Source organism: Peromyscus leucopus, chromosome 13 (assembly GCF_004664715.2).
Source record: "Peromyscus leucopus breed LL Stock chromosome 13, UCI_PerLeu_2.1, whole genome shotgun sequence".
Classification (NCBI taxonomy): Eukaryota; Metazoa; Chordata; class Mammalia; order Rodentia; family Cricetidae; genus Peromyscus; species Peromyscus leucopus.
Window position 1 is genome coordinate 58,224,847 of NC_051074.1, and position 23,416 is coordinate 58,248,262.

Sequence of the window (23,416 nt, forward strand, 5' to 3'; positions counted from 1 at the left end):
ACTTTCCACTGGTCCCCCCAGGTCTCAGAGTCTGCTCACACATTGTGGATCCAGACCATGTGAACTATGAAGATGTTCACTTTCCTGTCCGTGTGACCACTGTGGTGGCGTTTTTAATTTCCCTCTGGAACTTTCCCTTTGAACTCACAGTACAGTTAACCATTTGTCACAGGGATCTTGGCTCTGCAGCCTATCCCGGCTTCCAGTGGCTCTTCTTCTTCTTCTTCTTCTTCTTCTTCTTCTTCTTCTTCTTCTTCTTCTTTTTTTTTTTTTTTTTTTTTTTTGGAGACAGGGTTTCTCTGTGTAGCTTTGTGCCTTTCCTGGAACTCACTTGGTAGCCCAGGCTGGCCTCGAACTCACAGAGATCCACCTGGCTCTGCCTTCCGAGTGCTGGGATTAAAGGCGTGCACCACCACCGCCCGGCTCCAGTGGCTCGTCTTTGCATCCCCAGCTTTTGATTTAAAGTGGGAGACGTTGGCTTCACTTCCATTAGACAGTTAGAGACCACTGTGAGGTTATTAACTGGCCCAGTTTCAACATTGCTGCGTCTAGGGTGGGGGTGAGGGGACGGAGCAGCTGGATTGGTTAAGTTGCCATTTCATGTGTTGTGATCACGCTCGCTGCACATCAGGATAGCAGAGTTGAGTGATCTAGATGACCACAGCAGTGGTAATAAGAAAGGTTTGAAATACTGTGAGAACTACCAAAGCGTGGCACGGGGGTCGGGGGTGGGGGCAATAAGGGACCGCCTGCTACGGAAAAATGACGCTCATAGAGCTGCTGGGCACAGGGTCACCACAAACCCTTCATCTGCAGCGTCTCCCCAGTGTGGTAATGATGTGGAGAATGGGATGGGCCTGCAGTGTGTCGATCATTATCTTTGCCATTTATTTTATGCTCCTCGATGTCCACTGAGGCTGGTTGGTATCTTTGTCTTGTCCACGGCTGTCACCAAGCCCCGAGAACTGGCTCACACAGAGCAGGGCCTTTGAGAGAGAGAGAGAGAGAGAGAGAGAGAGAGAGAGAGAGAGAGAGAGAGAGAGAGAGAGAGAGAGGAGAGAGAGAACTGTTGAAAAATCAGGACTGATTCTGGAATTATTACCAAATTTCTGAGTTTATCCTGGAAAAAAAAAATCTGAAAATTCAATTCTAGGTAAGTGGTCCCTGGGATCTATCTCAGTCCCGGAAACGTTCTGGCTCTTCAAGCTTTCCATTCCCAGCAGAGTCAGAGCCTTGGAGTCGGAAGAATCTGACGGTTCTGGGCAGCCTACTTCTCTGAGTGCCACGGCTTTAGTGAGGTCCTTACCGGGTTTCTGTTGTCCAGGGATTTAAGCTGAGGAGGGTAATTCCTCTAGCTTACTAAGAAGTTGGAGCTTAACTCCATCGAGCATGTACACATTCTATTTCCCATAAAGCTCTTGGCAGCAGGGATGAGAAATCTCTCTCCATTTGCCAAGATGATAGCTTCGGGCTCCGCACACCCCAGTCACTTGGCTCCACGTAACCCGGTCACTTGGTCTGGACATCTCAATCAACTCATCAGTCCTCACTCGGGCTATCCAAACTGGCGGTGGTTATGAAGAAACGTGCGCGCACGCGCGCGCGCGCACACACACCCACCCACACACACACACACACACACAGAGAGAGAGAGAGAGAGAGAGAGAGAGAGAGAGAGAGAGAAGTTATAAACATAGTTCCTTTACCAACAATTATGAGAAGCGTAAAGGATCAAAGGAAGTCCTACCAAATTTCAAATTTCTAGTAACACCTGTTAAAGCACTTTGCTAGTGTCTCTAAGACCTCAACTAACCACCGGCATCTGGGCACAGTGTGGAGGGATCACGCTCTCTGATTCTCTATGTTCATAGGTCTAATGCACCACTTAACAAACTGTCCTGGAATGCCTGCTCCATGTGAGGGGTTCATAATAACAGTAAGAAGATTAAAGGTCTTCTTTGTTTGCTTGTTTTTGTTTTTCCAGAGAGGGTTTCTCTGTGTAGTTTTGGAGCCTGTCCTGGATCTTGCTCTGTGGACCAGGCTGGCCTTGAACTCACAGAGATCCGCCTGCCTCTGCCTCCTGAGTGCTGGGATCAAAGGCGTGCGCCACCGCTGCCTGGCTCAGTCTTCTTACTTTATGATAAATATTTTTTTTCTAGCAGGCAAGATGGCTCAGTGGGTAAAGGCAACTACCTCAAAGCCCGATGACCCGAGTTTGATCCCTGGGATCCATACGGTGGAAGGAGGGAACCAACTTCCACAGGTTGTGCTGTGACCTCCAAGTACACACAGTGCTGGCTCATTTATGTCAACACAACACAAGCCAGAGTCGTCAGAGATCAGGGAGGCTCAGCTGAGAAAATGCCTCCATAAGACAGGGCTATAGGCAAGCCTGGAGGGCATGCTCTTAATTAGTGAGTGATGGGGGAGGGCCCAGCCCATTGTGGGTGGTTCGGTCAGCAGGCTGGTGGTCCTGGGTTCTATAAGAAAGCAGGCTGAGCAAGTCATGGGGCCCAAGCCAGTAAGCAGCGTCCCCCCATGGCCTCTGCATCAGCTCCTCCCTCCAGGTCCCCACGCCACTTGAGCTCCTGTTCTGACTTCTTCCAATGATGAACAGTGATGTGGAAGTGTAAGCCAGATAAACCCTTTCCTCCCCAATTTGCTTTTGGCCATGGGGTTTCAGCACAGCGATAATAATCCTGAGACACACATTGTGGCATAGACATGCCCTCCTCAGCTTTAACGGAATAAAACCGATAACATGTCTCATTCTCCTCCTCCCCAGTCTCTCTCTGCCCCTCTTTCTCTGCCCGCTACGGGTGGGAGAAGAAATGAAGTGTGGTTTTAAATGTGTGTGTGGAGGGGAGGGTGTAGGCATTGTACTAACCACTTCAAACATGTTCTCTAACCTGATTGTCACACCAACTTTGAGAAAGACCCCTCTTCCCCATTTTAAAACACGGAGATGAAACAAGTGATACAAGATTGCACAGGCACTCAGGAGAAGAGGGCAGGATTGAAAGCAGTGTGTCTGTCTCCCTGGGGGCCTTGTGCTACCCAAGGCAGTCTTCCCCATGTCTCCCTGCTCCCGAGTTATCTTCCAGATGTGTAAAGATGGCTTCCCCGTGGTTTGGTCCATAACCAAACATATGCAGACCATTTGGAAGTGTGTATTTGAATCAGAGCTATTGACCTCTCTGGCTGAGGAGGATGACCTCAGGAATTTAGAATAGCTCCAGCAGATCTAATGTAAAATGCCCCCAAATCTGAAGCTTTTGTTTTGGATTTATGATTTTCAGATTTAAGATGTTCAGCCAATAAGGCCTAAGGAAATATTATACAGTAAGGACTAAGCAAATATTATACAACCCAAAAAGCTTTGAAATATAAAACATGTCTGTTCCTAAGTGTTTCCGATGGGAGATGTTTAACTTACCAGCTCTATCTGAACGTCTATTGTCCTAGAATTTTTTGATTTGTTGTTGTTCATTGATTATATTTATTGAACAAAAATAAGTTATTCTAAACTACTTTCAAATATCAGATCATAACTTTGACACATCAGATGTGATAAACTACCTGAGTTTCCACCGAACAGTTATTGTTAATTTGTGTAAGAAAATCTTCACTTTTATTAGCAATAATTCCTTTTTTTGTTTAAGAGAATGACGTTTTTTTCCAGAAGATGGCGCTCAAAGAACACTATTTTGGATTTTAGATTTAGGAGCACGAGGATGCTAGTCCGCCCTGCATGACTTGCACATTTAAAAATTATGGTCTGAGTTTGTCACCGGTGTGTGTGTGTGTGTGTGTGTGTGTGTGTGTGTGTGTGTGTGTGTGTGAGAGAGAGAGAGAGAGAGAGAGAGAGAGAGGGGTGGGGGGGTGGGGGGTGGGGAGAGATAGTGTTTAATGTCTATTTGAAGCACAAAAACTGAGAATTATCATAAAATGTTTTTGAAAATTGGAGATTACTCGTCCTTGTTCCACACTTCTGTTTTATTGATAAAATAGCTATTAATGATAGTTATTTTTTCTACTAAACTGCTGTGTTTCTAAGTTACATCATCCTAGTTCAAAGCAAGCAGAACATGTCATCCTTTCCTCCATGATCTCATTACTGACAAAGCCCGGAGTGTGAGAGGGCTGCGATCCTGGCACCTGGGAGGCAGAGGCCCAGCCGGAGTTCAAGGAGTTTGTAGAGCAAATCTGAGGTCAGAAACAAACAAGAAAGAAGAAAAGCCGAAAGCACAGTAACAAAAACATGTATTCGAGATTCTTGAAAAAGAATAAAGTTCTCAGCCGGGCGTTGGTGGCGCAGGCCTTTGATCCCAGCACTCAGGAGGCAGAGGCAGGCGGATCTCTGTGAGTTCGAGGCCAGCCTGGGCTACAGAGCGAGTTCTAGGACAGGCTCCAAAGCTACACAGAGAAACCCTGTCTCAAAAAACAAACAAAAAGAATAAAGTTCTCCTTTTGCTGGTGCTGGGAATTGAAGTTAGGGCCCTGAACATGCTCGATCAGTGACTTATCCCTAAGCTCCATCTCCAGGCCTAGAATGAAATTCTTAGATGAAACTGTTTACCGCTGATCGTTTTGGGTTACCTTTCAGCCTTTGGTTGAGTACAATTCAAAAAATAAGTAATTGAGTTCATCTTAAAACTCAGTGTTTACTCTTAAAGTGTCGGCCTCTTATTTTAATTTCAAGCAACCTTCCTAGAATCTCCTACTCTATCAAAAGATGCCTGCTGGTTCTCAGGAGCTTGGACGCTTGGTCTGATTGAGATTTCTATTATGTTTTAGCGCCTCTGCCCCTTACATATTTTAAGTTTATTTTGGAAAGAACTCTACTTTTGCTACTGGTGAACACCAAGACTGAGAACAGACTTGGATAATATGAGTCACGTGCTAGAAAAGCAGAGAGGAAGCAGGGATGCACAGCTCAGGACAGCACTTGCTGTAGGGGCATAGAGGCCTGAAATCCGTCCTTGTTTGCACAGAGGAAGTTGGAGGTTGTGCTATGCCCTGTAGCCCCACACAGGAGAGGGGGGCAGAGATAGGTGGAAACCTGGGGCTTGTGGGTAGCCTCAAAATCAGTGTGGGCAGCTCCCAATGATGAAACCAGGTCAACACAGGTTGACCTCTGTGCTCCTTACACAGGCACACTTGTGTATAGACACACACACACACACACACACACACACACACACACACACAGAGGAAAAGAGGGGAAATGAGTTTTACTTAAAACTCAAGATCATATTTTTATATATAAATCCAGTGGCTAGTGTGCAGCTCCTTTGAGAAGTCAGTAAACAATTTTTTTCAATGCCTGAGTTCTTAAGATTAGCTTTTGGTTATAATTCTTGAGACCAGCAGCCAGAGAGCTCCCTTTGAAATGCTTGATTCGCTGTGTCACTTTGAAGCAAACCACCTGTGATGACACTTGCGTGTGCTTAATGTCAGGATCCCCAGCTTGAGAGGCAGAGCAGTCTTGTCTCCAGAAAGTTCAGGAGAGCACACCTTACCTCAGTCCCCCAGTAAGCAGCAGTAAGCAGAGGGACAATGTAGACAGACACAGCCTGGTTGTTTCCAAAATCTTTCCAGGAAACCTCCCCACACTCAAACACTCTTTTAAATTTATTTTATTTTATTTTTTGGTTTTTGAGACAGGGTTTCTCTGTGTAGTTTATTGCCTTTCCTGGATCTCACTCTGTAGACCAGGCTGGCCTCGAATTCACAGAGATCCGCCTGCCTCTGCCTCCCGAGTGCTGGGATTAAGGGCGTGCGCCACCACTGCCTGGCTAAACACTTATTTTTTTTTTTTTAATCTATAATTATAAAACCCAGGGCTAGTGTTTGTTCTCTGTTGTTAATAACAATACTCAAAATAATAATAATTATGCTGCCTTGAAGTTTGTAGTGCTTTCCCTCAAGAATAAAGGACCAAAGGTGTGTCTCACACTATGCTCTTCACGCCCACCCTTCTTGTGAGTTCAGATAGCACAGTCTCTCTCTCTCTCTCTCTCTCTCTCTCTCTCTCTCTCTCTCTCTCTCTCTCTCTCTCTCTTCCTGTTTCTACTTACAGTGGAAGTTGGGAACACCGTGGCTTGAAGGTAGAGCCAACATGACCTTTACGTGAAAGAACTTGGCAGGCATAGAATATTCAAGACTATTTTTTAGAGACAAATGCCTTAAAAAGTTCCCATCATCTTCATTCTGCTAAAATTCTATTAAAATCTCATTACAATCGTTAAAATCTATTACAGTCTCAAGTATAATGTAACTAGAAATAAAATTAATAACCAGTATCTTTGCATGCTACGTGGGTAGTTTTTTACTCAACTTGATACAAACTAGATTCATTGGAAAGAGAGAGCCTCCACTGAGGAACTGCCCCCTCAGACTGGCCTGTGGCTGTGATTGTCGGGTATTTTCTTGAGTAATGATTGCTGTGGGAGGGTCCAGCTCACTGTGGTTGGTGCCACCCTGGCTCACATGGTCCTGCCTTGTATGAGAAAGCAGCCTGAGCAAGCCACTAGGAATAAGCCAGGAAGTAGCTCTCCTCTGTGGGCTCAGCTTCAGTTCCTGCTTCCAGGCTTCATTTTGAGTTCCTTCCTCCGTTTCCCTCAATGGTGGACTGCCACCTGAAAGTATAAGATGCTAAACAACTGTCTCGCATGTCCAGAGGGCCTAGTCCAGTCCCATGGGGGCTCCACAACTATTGGTCCACAGTTCATGGGTTGCCACTAGTTTGACTGGCCATCTCTGTATGTTTTCCCATCATGAGCTCAATGTCCCTTGCTTATAGAATCACACCTCTCTCTCATCAATTGGTTCATGAGTAGGCTTTTTGGAGCCCAATGCCTAAGGTGGGACACCTTGTGCAGCCTTGGTGCAGGGGGAGGGGCTTGAACCTGACTCAACTGAATGTACCAGGCTCTGCTCCCCATGGGAGACCTTGACTTGGAGAAGGTGGGAATGGGGGGCCTTGGCGGGGGAGACTGGGGGATGGGAAGAGGAAGGACAGGGAAATATGTGGTTGGTATGTAAGATGAATAGACAATTTCTTAATAATAAAAATTTTAAAAATTAAAATTTAAAAAAAGAAGGAAAGTATAAGATGAGCTACATCCTTTCCCTCTTGAGTTGCTTCTGGTCATCCTGTTCATCCCAACAACAGAAGACTGAGACAAGTGCTGCTTACCTCTTGTTTTTAGAATAAGCATGTCCTGGCGGTCGTGACTATCGAGAGAATGTTGGAGAGGCTGAAAAAGTCCAATGAACTCCTGGAACTCATTCTCAAAGGGCTGAATGAGTACTTGGAAAAGAAACGCCTCTTCTTCCCCAGGTTCTTCTTCTTGTCCAACGATGAGCTCCTTGAGATACTGTCGGAGACTAAGGATCCGACTCGGTAAGTGTTGTCCATGCCGGGACGCTCGGCTACATTCATCTGTTCAGATTTAATACTTTGGAATAGGAGAGAACATAAATAATTATGGGTAACTATGCTCATGTAAACTTTCTACAAGAATATTCTAAACATTATTAGCAATTATAGGTTGTTATCATTATTGAAAACATACATAATGTCTCTGCAGATGTATTCCTGACTGCGATGAACCTTGGAGTGGAATTCCTATTTCATCACATATTTTCTTAAGACTTTCAGGACACATCACTCTTCCACATCACACTGATCTTTTCACCCACATTCAAATTACATCAATCAACGCTTGCCATCATGGTGCTTTATGGCTTGCTCTGGTCTCAGAGATGGGCCATTCTCAAGTCTAACATGACTAGGAATGACGGTATTAACTAGCATATTTTAGGTGGGTGTTGTTTTTTTAGTTTTATAATAAGCACATTCTAACAATTGTAACTATTGAGGGAATGCTGGAGAGGAGTGGCAGTCGGCTTCCCTGTTCCTTCTTCCTCTGAGCTCTCTGCCAGCCTCCTCCCTTACGTGCCATTCTCTCTGCTTAGACTATTCCTTGAGTGTCCACACAGCTTCTTCGTCTGTCTCTTGGAGGTCTTTTTTTTTTTTTTTTTCGAGACAGGGTTTCTCTGTGTAGCTTTGCGCCTTTCCTGGAGCTCACTTGGTAGCCCAGGCTGGCCTCGAATTCACAGCGATCCGCCTGGCTCTGCCTCCCGAGTGCTGGGATTAAAGGCGTGCGCCACCACTGCCCGGCTCTCTTGGAGGTCTTTATGGACAACTGCACCAACATTTACCATTCAGGGAAGTCTTTCACACCCCCTGTATTTAAAATGCCATGCCTCCGACACCCAGCATCTCTGACTGTTCTTCCCAGGGGTGTGTCTGTGGCTCATTTCCCTTTGCATATTTGTTATCACAGACAAGGTCTGCAATAGACTTACTTAGTGCTTCTCCTGTAGTGGATCACAAGCTCCACAGTGGCAAAGGGTTTCCACTCGGGTTTTTGTTTTTGTTTTTAATCGAACATTTCTCAGTCCTTAGGAAAGAATCTGATCTAAAGCAGCAGGGAATCAATGTTCTTATCAAACAATTTTGTTTATTGTATGTCTTGTGCCTACACAGAAAGAGTCACAGAGTGTAAATGAGTAAGATGACCGAGGCTCCCGTTTCCATCGGAATCTTATTCACTGCTTCTTTTTGCCCATTTAAAGATGAGCGCAGCCGGAAATGTGCCAGTGAGGTGTTAGTCACAGTCTGTGTCATAGTGGCTGGAAAGACGGCGGGCATGCCAGGCCTGTTGAACTGCTAACCTAGTCTGTGAGTTTCAGAATCGTCCAAGAGCCCACGTGGAATGGCTACGTGCGTTGGAAGACTGGCTTACAGTGCTTGCAGGCCTGCTAGGCTGCCGTAGCGAACACCGGCTCATCTATTGTGCTGCTCTTAACATCTTTCAACTCATTTTATTGAAAACAAACATATACCTATTACTTTGTACACATTTATAGATTTTAAGCAAAGGTTAGTGTACAAAGGGAACCCTGACATGTTGGGAACTATATTACTTTGATCAGTTGTTTCACTTTTTTCCCCACAGAGTGCAGCCTCACCTGAAGAAATGCTTTGAAGGAATTGCGAAGGTCGAATTTACAGAGACTTTGGATATTACACACATGAAGAGCAGTGAAGGGGAAGTTGTGGAACTCGTAGACACCATTTCCACAGCCAAAGCCAGGGGTCAAGTGGAGAAGTGGCTGGTTGAGCTAGAGAGAGTTATGATTAAGTCCATTCACAAGGTAACAGGCTATGTTTACTATTTTTAGAAGAAAGGATGGACTATTTATGTTGCTGCAAATATGTCATTGATAAGTGGACTTTTGGGTAGGAACTGAGGCGTAAATGACTACTCGAAGTCTAGTTGATAATTTATTAGTTAGTTGTTGCTATGACAGGATATTTTGACAAAACTGTTTAAGGAAAGAAGGGCTTTTGTTTGGTTTGGTTTTGCTTTGAGCTCACAGTTTGAAGGGATACAGTCCGTCATAACACGGAAGAGCGCTGGTACTCCGTTCACTTCCTCATTTCATCGCACTGTTGGAGACATTAATTCAAATCGAGGTGTCTGATGTCACTATGTGTGATAACGTTATAATCCTAAATAAATCTATTGGCAAACGTACATAAAATCACTTAGACCCTCTCCATTTCACCCTTTTTCTGAGTTACAGCCCGGTGAATGTCCCTTCGCATATGACTGGTTTCATTGACTGAGTCATTTAGTTAATTGTGATAACTAATCTGTATGAGCACCAGGCCAGAGAGAATGAGTTTTGCTTGGTCAGTATTGATAAATATTGACAAACAACATGGTTGCTTATATTGCTGTTAGCAACGTAGCTGAATTCCAGTGACCACTGATTGGCAGTGTTAGCTTCCATGGCTTGTTTGATGACATGATACGAGGAGATGGCTGGGTATCGTGAGTGTACCCATTACTGTTCAGCTTCCCATTTAATTCCAGTTGGCAGAATGCTTACAGGAAATAATGCGGTTGTCGCTTCAGCATTAAAATACGGTGACAAGAAATTGTGGAGAAAATGGGCATCTTTCCAAAATGTTCACGTGTAAATTTTTATTAGTAAAATACATAAGCAAATGTGATGTAAACACTACAAATAGGAGATATGTGTATTTGCATGCTTGAGAGGGTGTTTTATATATATATTATATATACATGGTGTAAATGAGTATAGCAGATGCTACCTTGAGTACTGTAGAAACTTTACATCACTGCGTTTCTCTTCGTTAAACTATGCAGAATCCATTTGTATAACTTAAATTTTAGTCCCTTCTTCTTGGTCCCTACAGTGTCCTTCTGGAACACACGTGCTCCATCTTAACCTTCTCTGCTGTGCTTTTCTACCCTTGTTCCTTTCACTATTTTGTTTTTATTCATTTTTTAAAAAATTTTGAGGTTATAATTTTCCTCTTTTCCCTTCCAAGCTCTCCCATTTACGCGCCGCGCCCCCCCCCCTGCCAATACCCACCTTGCTCTCTTCCAGATACCGTTGTTTTTAGCTAAATCTCATTTTTAACTAAATCAAGACTCGGGAGCCAGATGCTGGGGTGAAAGGCTGCTAGCTCAGAGAGGCAGAGAAAGCACCCAGCTGACATTTCTCCTCTGCCAACATCCCAGAAAGAGAACTTCCTCCTACGCAATCTCAAGCAAAACTACTCCAACTCAATGCCCCTCCCTTCTACTTCCTGTGTGTCTCTCTATCCACCCTCCTGACTCTCTCTTACTCTCTATGGTTTTTCCTGTCAACTGGTTGCTTGCTCTACCTCTTAATCTGTGGTTGACTTTAATTTATTAATTTACAGTATTCAAGCAGAAAGTTCTTGGATTAAAGGTGTGTGCTGGGGCTGAGCCACACCACAACTAGAAACATGTTTTTCCAGTAAATAATGCAGTCTTGGGGTTCACAGTGTGATCAGATATCCTGGAACAAAGTTCAATACCTTTTTTCTTTAATTTTTTTCTAATATTTAATCTTCTTTAATTGTTGTTGTTTTGTGTGTGTGTGTGTGTGTGTGTGTGTGTGTGTGTGTGTGTGTGTGTCTAAATACATAAATACAATCTGCTCAGTCTGTTTGATGTTACTCATATGTATGCTTTCAGGGATGATCATTTGGCCTTGGATAACCAATTAATATGCTCCTCTCTGGAGAAGACTGTGTGTCCTGCTCTCCACAGGAATCTGTTGTCTGTAGTTCTTCATGTAGGGCTGAGGCTGCGGGCTTTCCCCCCTTACACATTAGCGTGTCCACTGGTGTTATTCTTGTTCAGGTTGTGTTTAGGCAGCCGTGTTGGAGAGACCTCATGTCTAGGAGTCACAATCTCACAGCAAACTATCTGTTCTACTGGCCCTTACATTCTCTCTGCCACCTCTTCCACAGTGATCGCTGAGCCTTAAATGCAGAAGCTGAGTGGTAGATATATCAGTTGGGACTGGGCTCCACAACTCTGAATTTTGATCATTTATGAGTTTTTATCTCCATTTGTTGACAAGACAAGTTACCTTGCTGAGGGGTGAGAACTGCACTTCATACTTATCTGTGAGGAAAAGGGTAAACATTTAGAATATAGTTAGGGATTATGCTGGTTTAGTAAAGTCGCAGCTGCAGATTCTCCTCCAGGATCTAGTCCCAGGTAGCTGGTTAGGTTTTCAGTACCGGCAATGATTTCTTTCACGCTGAAGAAGGCCTTAAGTCAACTTAGAGAGTTGTTGGTTACTGTCAATGTATGCATGTCACTGCCGTACCCTTAGGGATGTCTTGCCATGCTGGTCATTGATGTGGTCTATAGGCCTCACAGCTGGGCAGCTCCTTCAGAAGCTTGCATGGCAACGTCTGGTACCACCAGGGCTAGTCTTTGGGGAGGAGGCTTTCAGGTTAAGTTAAGTCTGGATCCTGTGTCTGAAGTGCCTGGTGTCTTCGTTGTTTCTTCCATTCTTTAGCTGTTTGCTTTCATCTGTACTGCCTGTGGTTTAGTTTGGGACCAGCCTGGTCTACAGAGCAAGTTCCAGGACAGCCAAGGCTATACAAAGAAACACATAATAGAAAAACCAATGTTGTTATCATTGGCAGTTACCTCTTGGCATTGGCACTGTTCTATAAATATCCAGCTAAACCAGTAGTCTAGAAAGTCTTAAGTTGTTATATATTTCTCTGGAAATCTCTAATTTTGACAGTCCCTTCTGAAATTTAAACACCGAAGTCAATGTCACTTCCCAGAGGATGTTGCTATTTTTTGTTGGTTTATATGACAGGGAGAGTGTTTCTCATTGATATCTTGTAGAAAAAGTAGATGTATCAGCCCACTGAAAATGTGTAACAAAGAACATAAGTTAGACTTTGTGGCTTTGTAGCCTTCACTTTTCTATAAAAGAACTGTCCATGTGTCCCATATGTCCCCTTGCCTTGTGCATCATCATGCCTATGTCCAGAGAAGGGATTAAGGTCTGGAATGCAGGTGGCAGGCAGTTAGAGGGCAGTACAGCCTGTCTCTGTGTGTACACACAGGAGATTGCACGGAGAACTGATTCAACTGAAAAAAAAAATCATGTGCCACAACTTTGGTGGCTCTCATTTTAAAATTACTTGAATTTATACTTCATACCAAAAATGTACAAATTTGTCCAACCCAAATGTATCTATGATATCTTTGGCTAAAAGTAATCAAATAATAGTTTGAAAAATGTGGTTTGTACAAACTGATAATGCTCAACAAAGTAATATGTAATATGCCTGCTCTTATGAATTAGCTTGTATGCAAGTATGCGTTAATTTACTCACATGTTTTATATAAGTCCATCAACTGGATAAAGGTGTTGCAAAAAGTTAAGTGGTATGAGTCAGTTAAGTTTAATCGTTTAGCTCTTCACTGGGTGTCTTGTTCTTAGAATGTTCATTTTTACCTTTTGTCTTAAATTAGGTGATTGGAGATGCAATTGCTGCCTACACAAAAAATGAACGAATTAATTGGGTGAGAGAATGGCCCGGACAGACTGTTCTCTGCGTATCTCAAACCTTTTGGACGGTTGAAGTCCAGACCGCTATCGCAAGGGGGCAAGTGGTAAGCTTTGATTCCCCACATTTTCCAGAATTTAGAAAATAGTTGTGATACCAGGAACATACTCCCCCTGAAGTACGAAATGAAGATAGTCCACTAGAAATTACACTTTTTGCTGTAAGGTTTAAAAAATAAGATAATAGAAAAGATACATTGTTATTCAAGGTTTGTATCTGGACCGTTTGTTTATTCGCATCACGTGAGAGTCAAGGGGGCTTGAATCTCAGTCTTGTCGCTTGAACATTGTTACGTCTTTACCGACAGAATGGTTACGGGATCAGGGAAGTGACAAAGCTCAGAAATGTCGGGAGGGTATAGAATAACAGAGCGCTCTTTTGTGCCCTGAGTAAAACCACCCTGCACAGAAACAGCATCAGTTCACTTATTCTGACCATTTTTATTTTTAATGTACTGATTTTTGAATACATGAATATTTTGAATTCTGCTTAATACCAAAAATGCAAATATACCTGAGCATATGAGTTTAACATTATCATTTGGATGGCTGCTATTAATTTAAAAAGCAAAATTATATATTACACTCAGCGAAATGTTCTTTTTTTTTTTCTGGATCATTCATCACAGATACTGTGAATGTCTACATTACCCCAGGTTTTGTGTTGGAAACTGACTCAGCTTGGAAATAACTGGACTGAAAACTTCCTGTTTCCTGTGTAAATTCACTTCATCAGCTTTTGTTTGTCTTTGAGCTTTGGGGAATGTCAGAAAACATTAGAGAAAGCCTCTTTGACATATTTTAGTCTGTGTACTGTACTTGAAAATTTGAGACATACTGCAAGTTAGGAATCACATCTGGTGTTGGAAACTTTAAAGACCCACATTATCTTTTTTGTTTGTTTGTTTTCTCAACAATACTATAATAATGTATGTACTAGGCCAGGCAACATTTCAGAGCTCTTTCTGGTTCCTGTAAACTTAAGTGGGCAAGTTTTTTCTTTTTAACCCATCAAGTCCGGTTCATATTGCTTGACTACTTCCAGTTGTGAGGCCTGTCCCGGAGTGTAATCTGGATACCAGTTTGTCACAGCACTGAAGAAAACCAACTCTCCCTCTCCAAGCAACAATCAAACGCCAAGAGCGTCTCGGCTTGGGGGGTTGCGACTCGGTGTTCACCTCCCCTTATACATGCTGGGATTTTACCTGCCCCCTCCTCCACACAGATCCTTAGTCCTGTGTGTGTGAGTGTGTGTGTGTGTGTGTGTGTGTGTGTGTGTGTGTGCCTCTTCCACATAGATCCTTAGCCCTCTGTGTGTGTGTGTGTGTGTGTGTGTGTGTGTGTGTGTGAGAGAGAGAGAGAGAGAGAGAGAGAGAGAGAGAGAGAGAGAGAGAGAGAGAGAGAGGAGAGAGAACTCCCATTTAGGGTTGAACACTAGAGTCTGGAGTTTCTTATTCTCTGCATGTTGACCAGGTGTGGTCTCTGTATTAATTACCATCTACTGCAAGAAGCAGCTTCTCTGATGAAGGCTGAGCAGTATACTGATCTATGGCCATGGCAATAAATCATTAGGAGTCAATTTATTGCTAAGTCCACTTAGCAGAATAACAGTAGTGTGTTCTCCCCTGGTGCCACGACTCACCTAGCCACAGACTGTGGCCTCATTAACAGTCTACAGTATGGGTTCCACTTCATGGGCAGGACTTAATCAGTAAGACACTCTTACTATGTTTGAAGTTAGAGTTCAAGTGAGCCAACTTGTAATTGACCAATGGATCAACTGAAACCGGCCAGTTACTGATCCTTAGTTTAAAGCAGTGAGTTTTAAATATATTTTTGATGAGAAATTTGATATAGCTTTAGGACACTGTTGGAAACTAAGCAAGTGTTGAAATTTGAGAGGGCTGCTTGTCCTCTTTAGGCAAGCAAATTCCAATGAGGAAGGACGGAGGCGTGCATTAAGTCACCCCACCTCACCAACATGTCACTCACTTTTCTGCAGGAAGGACAAAGTATATGGAAACAGGTCAAGGGTTTTCAGGTACCAGGAAGCCAGGGCATAGAGTTTCTGTGACAGCAGTAAGCATGTGTGGTCCCTGGATGTCTCTACCATGAGCATTTAATATTCTGTATGTTGATAATGTTCTCCCAAGGAAGGAGTGGCTTACATTGGAAACTGATGAGCTGGTTGAGTGGCAAAAGACTCTGCCACCACCTGGAGCTTCCTGAAGCTCCAAGTCATGACCAACCATGCCCTACACTGCTGCACCCAGAGCACATGTTCACCTCGGAATCTGTGTTTCCATTTCCCTCTTCAATAAGTGCTGATTGTGAAATGAGATCATGGGAGATATCAGAGGGTCTTTAAAACAGATTGAAGAAAGGTCACTGTTGCTGAGCGCAGGATATTGAGAGTATGGATGTGATTCGGAGTTAGTTTATTGGGGTTGAAAGGTAGAAGGATCCCGGCCTGACAAAAATAATCCATTCCAGATAACACAGTGGCGGTTGCCTTTAGTACCCTCACTCACTATAACAATGTTCACAAGGAATTCATTTTATGCGATGAAAACATTATCATATCAGTTTTTTCCGTTTTTTTCCCCATTTCCTCATTGGTAATATTACATCATTCCTAAAGAGATTAGTTTTTAATATTTTTGGAGCCAAATTTCAATTCTGACATTATTGTTTTATTGCAGTAAAGTGCATTATTCTAGTACAAATGAATTTCTATGGGCATGTAGTTAGTATGTATGTCCAAATGTTACAATTTTACCTCTCTTGTGATAGAATGTGAAATCTAAGGAGTCTGAGAGATGCCAAATTGTCCTGATGAGAGGACAATGATAAATCTTATATGATAGGACCCAAACTGTCTTTACTGATTTAGTTACTAAATATAGTGAAGTTCACTAATTGGATTCAAGAATTTAAACACTTATATGGTTAAACATGGGTGGAACAGAAGTTAAGTTTTAATTACTTAGGAAGCAAATTACTAGCAAATCATTCATGTAAATAATAGAAATGAAATGGTGTTTAAGCCCTGAGAGCTTGAATAAAGAGCTTTTGCAAAAGTAATAATTAAAGTGATAAAAATCTTCAAGGAAGAGTGTCTTGTCTCCAGCTTGGTTCTCTAAACTGTTCACATCTGCAGAAGCTGGCTTTTTGGTTTTATTGTTGCCTCTTAACAACAGACCTGAAATAAACTCCTCAGTATACAACATTTATTAAAAATTATGAGAGTGGAGAAATTGGCCACCAGTCTGCTGGAACATATTGACAATTCCCTTAAACACAATATTTTTCATTGATTTTAATTTATATTCATCATAAATTCTCTTCCAGTTTTGAATTTTTTCATCTACTGTAACAGAGATTCTAAAGCAAGCCTGTTCCTTAGAACTTACTTTAGTGAAAGATAAACCAAATTATTTGGCATTATTTATTATTATTATTATTTATTATCATTATTGTTGTTATTATCATCATTCTTATTTCTTTGCTCTTTTTTGTTGTTATAAGAAATACCAGAAGATAGGTACTATTGCTGGTTGTTTTCTCTCTTTTGGGGGCCTGCCACCCACCTCCCAAATAAATCAATGTCCGGCCTTAGCTTGGCTTAGTTTCTTGCCAGCTTTCCTTTACTTAAAGTATTTTGTCTACCTTTCTGCCTCTGGTTTTTCCCATTCTTTTACTTCTGTAAGAGTACACTTACTCTGTGGCTGGCTGTGTGGCTGTGTGGCTGTGTGGCTGGGAGGCTGTGTGGCTGGGAGGCTGTGTGGCTGTGTGGCTGTGTGGCTGGGAGGCTGGGTGGCTGTGTGGCTGTGAGGCTGGGTGGCTGGGTGCCTGGCCCTCGAGTCTTCCTCCCTCTCTGGCTGCTCCTTCTTTTCACTTCTCCATCTCTTTCCTTCTCCCTCCTCCCAGATTTCTCCTTCTATTTATCCTCTCTGCCTTCCAGCCCCACCTATCCTTTCTCCTGCCTTGCTATTTTCTGTTCAGCTCTTATTAGACCATCAGGTGTTTTAGACAGGCACAGTAACACAGCTTCACAGAGTTAAACAAATGCAACATAAACAAAAGTAACACACCTTAAAATAATATTCCCCAACAAGATACTTCATACAGAGAAGCAGTTTACTTCTATTACATCTGTAGGCTGCAAGTCCAAGACTTAGGCAGTCCTATCTGGTTGTGGTCACTCTGATGAGGACCTTCTGGTTATATCACAACATGGCGAATGGCATCGTGGCTACAGAGTGAACAAGAGGAAGAGACATAGCATGAAAAAAACAACAGGGACTGACAAGAGACCAAGCTCCCCTTTCAATACCAACCTGTGTCAGCATTCCGCCTCTCTGACAAAATGCCTGAGATAACCAGCTTAGAGGGGGAGGTTGGTTTTGGCTCAGGGAAAAAAGAGAGAGGGAGAGGAAGAAGAAGAGGAAAGAAAGAAAAAAAGGAAAGGGAGTAGAGAAAGAAGGGGATTGTGTCCACTGTACCTTTGAAGGACACACCCCACTAATCTACTTCCTTTAATAAGTCCTACCTCTTGGAGTTTTCAACACTGCCCAGCAATGCCATCACCAACAACCAAGTCCTCCGAGGAACCCTTCAATCCATTCTCACAGGAATGAGTCCAATTCCACACGACTTGCTTAATCCCTCAGAGGGTGATGTTCGCAACCTGGTTGCTATCCACGAGGCTCTGCACAGCTTCCACTGGCTCATCTCTGCCACAGTGGAGATCAAGCCTCCAGCACACAAACCATCGAGGGACACATGCACATCATATTTCAACCATGATACTGGTATTTCAAACTTCCTGTAGCAAGCTCATGGAAGAATGCTTGGAGGACCCTTGAGATCCAAGGGAGAAAGGTGGCCCAAGAGTCTCGCCACTTCCTGGTGTCACTTTCCCTGTCTGTCTCTCCTCTCTACAAGTTTCTGTTGACAGGACAACATTTTTCAGTAGCTTGGAGTGACAGACTCACAGTTGACGAAGTCTAGGGTCCAAGTGGAGTTTTCTTGTCCTGAGAGCCCACTCCCAAATAACCATTCAGAGTCTTATTATTAATTATAAATGATTGGCTGATAGCTCAGGCTTATTACTAACTATCTCTTACAACTTAAATTAACCCATTTCTATTATTTTATGTGCTGCCATGAGGCTCGTGGCATTTACCTCTTCACCATGTCTTGCTTTCTCTCCACCTGGCTGGCAACTCTTCTGACTCCGCTCTTCCTCTTCCCATCAACCTTAGTTCGGTTGTCTCACCTATACTTCCTGCCTGGCTGCTGGTCAGTCAGCTTTTTATTAAACCATTTGAGTGACAAACCTTTACAGTATACAAAAGGATTATTCCACAGCATTTCCCCCCTTTTGTCTAATTGAGAAGGAAGGTTTTAATTTTAACATAGTCATTATATACAAAAAAATTATATACAACAAAAACAGTTATTAAGAAAAATTACAGTTACAATACCCAGTTGATTTATATTTGGCAAATTTAGAGAAAATACTCAATTATCTATCATATCTTGGTGAGTCTAAAATTTTGTACTTAATTCGCTTTCTAGCCTAACTAAGGAAAACTTCAAGTCTAATTATTTAGTCTTTAATTCCAACAAAGACCACAGAAGGATGTAATACGACCTAACAACAGGGACATCTGGCTGCTTGGACAGTCATCCAAAGTTCTTCTGAAACATTGGGGCATCCAACTTTGGCCTACAGGTCTAGTATATCTGATAGACTTTTCTGTGAAGCAGGGAATTTTGAAGGACTTACCTGGACAAAGTTTGGCAGTTGCCTTTTTTGAGTCCTGCTAGTTCAGTTTGGACAGAATATTGCTAGCAACTGAGGCAAGGAAAGTTTCTTTGCCCAGTGGCTAGCTTTTGCCACAAAGAAAGCAAACTTCATATGGAGTTTCTTTGATGCCCATCGTCTTCTCTGAAGTAAATTGGTGCTGTCAGACGCAGACATGTCTCACTGTCATGAAAAGCCTTAGGTTATTAAATGTTTTAAATGCCATATTCTGTAAGTCTTTGAAGTGTTTGATGACCATCTGTCTATCTAAATATATCTGTGTATATCCTTGAAAACATACCTAACATGACTATAAGTTTGACTATTATTGATTACTATTAACCAGTATTTTTAATTTTACATTATATTTTAAATGAGCTTCATATCACAATACCCCAAACAAGAGTAGAAATATACATACAGTATAATAGAAATAACTTTAAATTTGTATCAATAAACTAAAATACATACCAATGTAAAATATTTTGAGATTAATAGTTATTTTTTTGATTAAAGTAGATTCAGTAATCTATCCTTTTATCTCATCATTTCTATATTATATCCCCCTTCTTTCTTTCAGAAAGAGATCTTTGAATTTAAATCCTTTGTTTGTTTGTTTGTTTTTTCATGGCCACTATCAATAACAACTTGTAACCAACCCCCCTTAAGTGATAATAGACACCCACAGCCCATTTTTGGGGAATGTGGGCATCATTCTCTAGACTATTTCCTGTTGTTTGTGGGTGCCGATATCTTTGAGGGAACCCTGAGAAAATCAGGATAATTGTTAAGTCTTGACTAGAGTAGTTTGTGAGGTTGGACCATCTCAGCTGGCAGCCTTAAAGTTGCTTTGAATGCAGAATTCTGAGGAGACTGTAGCAGAGGCATTTTGAGATGCTGGATCATCTGAGCCATCCATTTTCATTGGTGTCTAGTCATATTGTTCTGAAAATATATAAACTTTTAAAGGTAACATACATTTCTGTATTAATACAAGTATAGGCTGTGCATTGTACACAAGTCAGCTGAAGATGAATTTTTGTTTCATGTTTGAGCAAGTAAAATATATATCATATGTCTTATAGTTCTTCTAGGTTTATTTCCTTATGTCTGTAGTTATGATTTCAGGGGCTCTTCCCCAATCAAACCTGGTCCATATTAATTTGAAATGAATCCACAGCTTCTCATTTCTGTGGAAATAAAAGCATAACCTCTCCCCTAAAGTAATGCATCTTTTGACTTCCATTTTGAAGTCAGGGCACTTTTTAACATATATAGGTTGGTTTAATCCAGCAGCTTCTATAATCCAATGTGTTCTTATCAGCTGTCATTCCTTCCTCAGCAATCAGAAAATTCAGACAACACAATAACATACAGGGGCCAGACTCTCTTTGTATTTCCCATCTTTACATAGCTTATTATATATTTTTATCACTCTATTCCTTTTTAAGGACTTTATTATTTTTAAATTATTTTTTAATCTATGACTCTGTCTCTACCCTTGTTTTTTCTCTCCCAAGCCTACGTATATTTTTTAATACACTGTAACCAGTTTAGAGTTTTTTGTTTTTTGTTTTTTTTTCAATCTGGATCTGTCTTTACTGAGCATCTGTATTGTTTTTTGAACACATAAGATGAATCTTAAACTGCTATGTCAGCTGCTGGCACTGGTCAGCTTAGTGAATGATAGCTGGCTCCTCCCTCTTTGGTTCCCAGAGAGCCTACCTTCATGGCAGAGGTACCGATGGGAGCCAAGTTTACTGCCTCAACTCTGGGGAGTTTTGGGGTCCACGCTGCCACTGAGTAGCGTGCCACCCGCTGCTCACAAACCCCATTTAAGGCTCCAGTAGCAGAGCCTCCTAAAGAAGCCCTGCCTGAGCCGGGCGTTGGTGGCGCACGCCTTTAATCCCAGCACTCGGGAGGCAGAGGCAGGCGGATCTCTGTGAGTTCGAGGCCAGCCTGGGCTACCAAGTGAGTTCCAGGAAAGGCACAAAGCTACACAGAGAAACCCTGTCTCAAAAAACCAAAAAAAAAAAAAAAAAAAAGAAGCCCTGCCTGGGTTTGCGCTAGCACGAGCCAGAAAGCTGTCTCTTAAAGGAGCTTTGCCTCTGCTTGCCGCCAGCAAACAGAGCCTCCTGAGAAAAGGCAGTTACCAAGGAGCCACATTTGACTCCATTTTTGTGTGTTTAGAATCCTTTTGTAAGCTGTCAGGTCTTGTGTGCAAATTCCGGCCCCACCTTGGAATGCCATTTATAGGCAGAGTTTCTCTATGTCTCAGCAGTTGCCCCCAGATAACCACACGGATACTTACTAATTATATTTATTTTTTATTTAGACAAAAAGGGGGAAAGGCTGTGGAATAATCCTTCTGTACACTGTGAAAATGTGTTGCTCTCATTGTTAATAAAAAGCTGATTGGTCGATAGCTGGGCAGGAATTTTGGTGCAGAGAGAATGCTGGGAGGAAGAAGGGTGGAGTCAGAGGGGTGGCCAGTGGAGAGGAAACAGGAGGAGCAAGATGAAAGAGAGGTAATGCCACATGGCAGAATGTAGATTAGTAGAAATGGGTTGATTTAAGTTGTAAGAGCTAGTTAGTAATAAGCCCGAGTTATTGGCTGAGCATTTATAATTAATATTTGGCCTCCATGTTGGTTATTTGGGAACTGGTGGGTGGGAAAGAAAAGTCCATCTACACTAGGGAAAAGCAGTTTTTTTTGAGCTCCCAGGAAGAGCTATGTTTGGCTCTGACTGGGTCTCTCCCTCTCCCTCATGTCCCATAAAGATGGGGCAATAAGATTGACATAACCACATAACCACACAACATAAGCACAGAGAATAGAAGAAGGGTAGGGAAGTATGAGGCTGACATGAGCCACATTTGCCCACTGTGTCTGCCAGAATGGGTTTATTATCTTAATTCCTTTGCAGGAGGGAAAATAGATTAGTTTTCAATTGCATTGAAATTATGATTAAAAATGAAGAGGATATCTCTTCTGTATCTACAGATGAGACCATCACATCTATATGCATAAATATAAAAAAAAAAACCTGTTTTTGTTCACATTGATTCTGATCACATTGGGAAACAGTACCTTATTTTTTTCAGGCCCTGGAGGAATACTTAAATATCTGTAACAACCAAATTGATGACATTGTCACTCTGGTCCGTGGCAAACTGTCTAAGCAGAACCGTGTCACCCTGGGCGCCCTGGTGGTGCTGGATGTCCATGCTAGAGATGTCCTCGCGAACCTCGTCAAAAAGAAAATCAGTGACGATACGGACTTTGAATGGTTGAGTCAGCTTAGGTATTACTGGCAAGTAAGTGGTCTCATACAGCAATTTCAACTCATAACTTTTAAATTCATGCTTGCTTGATCAGAAGGGTAATCGGGTCAGTAATACAGGACGTTTTGCTAATGACTTTCTCTATATGTTTTTCCAGGTTGAAAATTAAGGTGTAGCCAGTAACTACACCTATCACCATCAATAGCTACATTTGCGTGCCTTTATTTATATTCAAATGTATTATTATACACGTATTATTAACATACATGTTCGTGTAAAGGCAACAAAATGAGCAGAAGTTGGGTACTTTTCAATGCATTATTATGCTTGTTATTTACAAAATGTTGGGGTTGGTCAGCTTAAAATTGTGTATTTAGATGCCTGATGTATCTAAGTGAGGTGCAGGCCAGTCTTCTGGTCTGGTTTAGTCATTAAAGAAACCGAAACCATGAATTATAAAGAAGGAATTTTTCAGGCTGTCCGGGTGGGTGACGATGCTTGTCATGACTGGGGTGGAAGGAGGGGCAGGGGTAGTTACGGTGGCCTGATGAGTGTGGGAGATGGGGTTCAGCAGTTCACAGGGGTCCACGTAAGTCTTAGGAGGTATGGGCAGGAGGGCACAGTTAGGAACCAGCACTGTCTAAGCCATTTCAGGGTCACAGTATCTGGTGGTAGGATCATGGGTGATGGAATCCCTGTTTCAGAAGCAGATGCTCCCTTATCAGAATGTAGACAGGGTACTTATCTCTGTAACTGGGCTCCTCAGCTATAAAATAATGATAGTGGCCATAACTCCATATTGAAGAATAATAAGATAATACATGAAAGAAAGGGGACATGTTTTAAAATATTCTATAAGAAAACATGGAAACCACTGACTTCTGTTATTCATGCAAAAAACTAGTTGTTGAATTCTTCTAGCGAGTGAACTAGTGCCTGAAAGGTAATTCTAAAAAAGTCTGCATTGTGGTTGTTCTTATTAAAAGAGCTTGTGAATTCATATTGTTTGAAATGTTGCTTTCTGACCAACTCCTTTTGATCCAATTGATCCTAGGAAAATCACTTAGAAACAAAGATGATCAATGCCGGTTTGCGATATGGCTATGAATATCTGGGCAACTCCCCTAGACTAGTCATAACCCCACTTACAGACCGCTGCTACAGGTAAGCCCCACCATCCAAAGAAGAGTGGGAAATAGCTTCCCTACCTACCCCCTAGCCCAGTGACTGAGTGAAAGGTACCTAATTACTTTCACCTTGCATTCTATAAATCTACCCTGTGTTGTTTCTTTGTACCTC

General features: G+C 42.2%; 1 protein-coding gene across 1 annotated transcript in view; it reads left to right on the plus strand.

Annotated features, from left to right (window-relative positions):
- The window catches only part of Dnah7 (dynein axonemal heavy chain 7), a 257,191-nt gene that overhangs the window by 77,165 nt on the left and 156,610 nt on the right, over window positions 1-23,416 (plus strand). Inside the window, exons 23-27 of the mRNA XM_037210456.1 lie at window positions 7,215-7,408; window positions 9,030-9,228; window positions 12,927-13,067; window positions 21,938-22,150; window positions 23,172-23,281. Coding sequence (XP_037066351.1) covers window positions 7,215-7,408; window positions 9,030-9,228; window positions 12,927-13,067; window positions 21,938-22,150; window positions 23,172-23,281 — 857 coding nt within the window. The remainder of the gene's footprint in view (window positions 1-7,214; window positions 7,409-9,029; window positions 9,229-12,926; window positions 13,068-21,937; window positions 22,151-23,171; window positions 23,282-23,416) is intronic.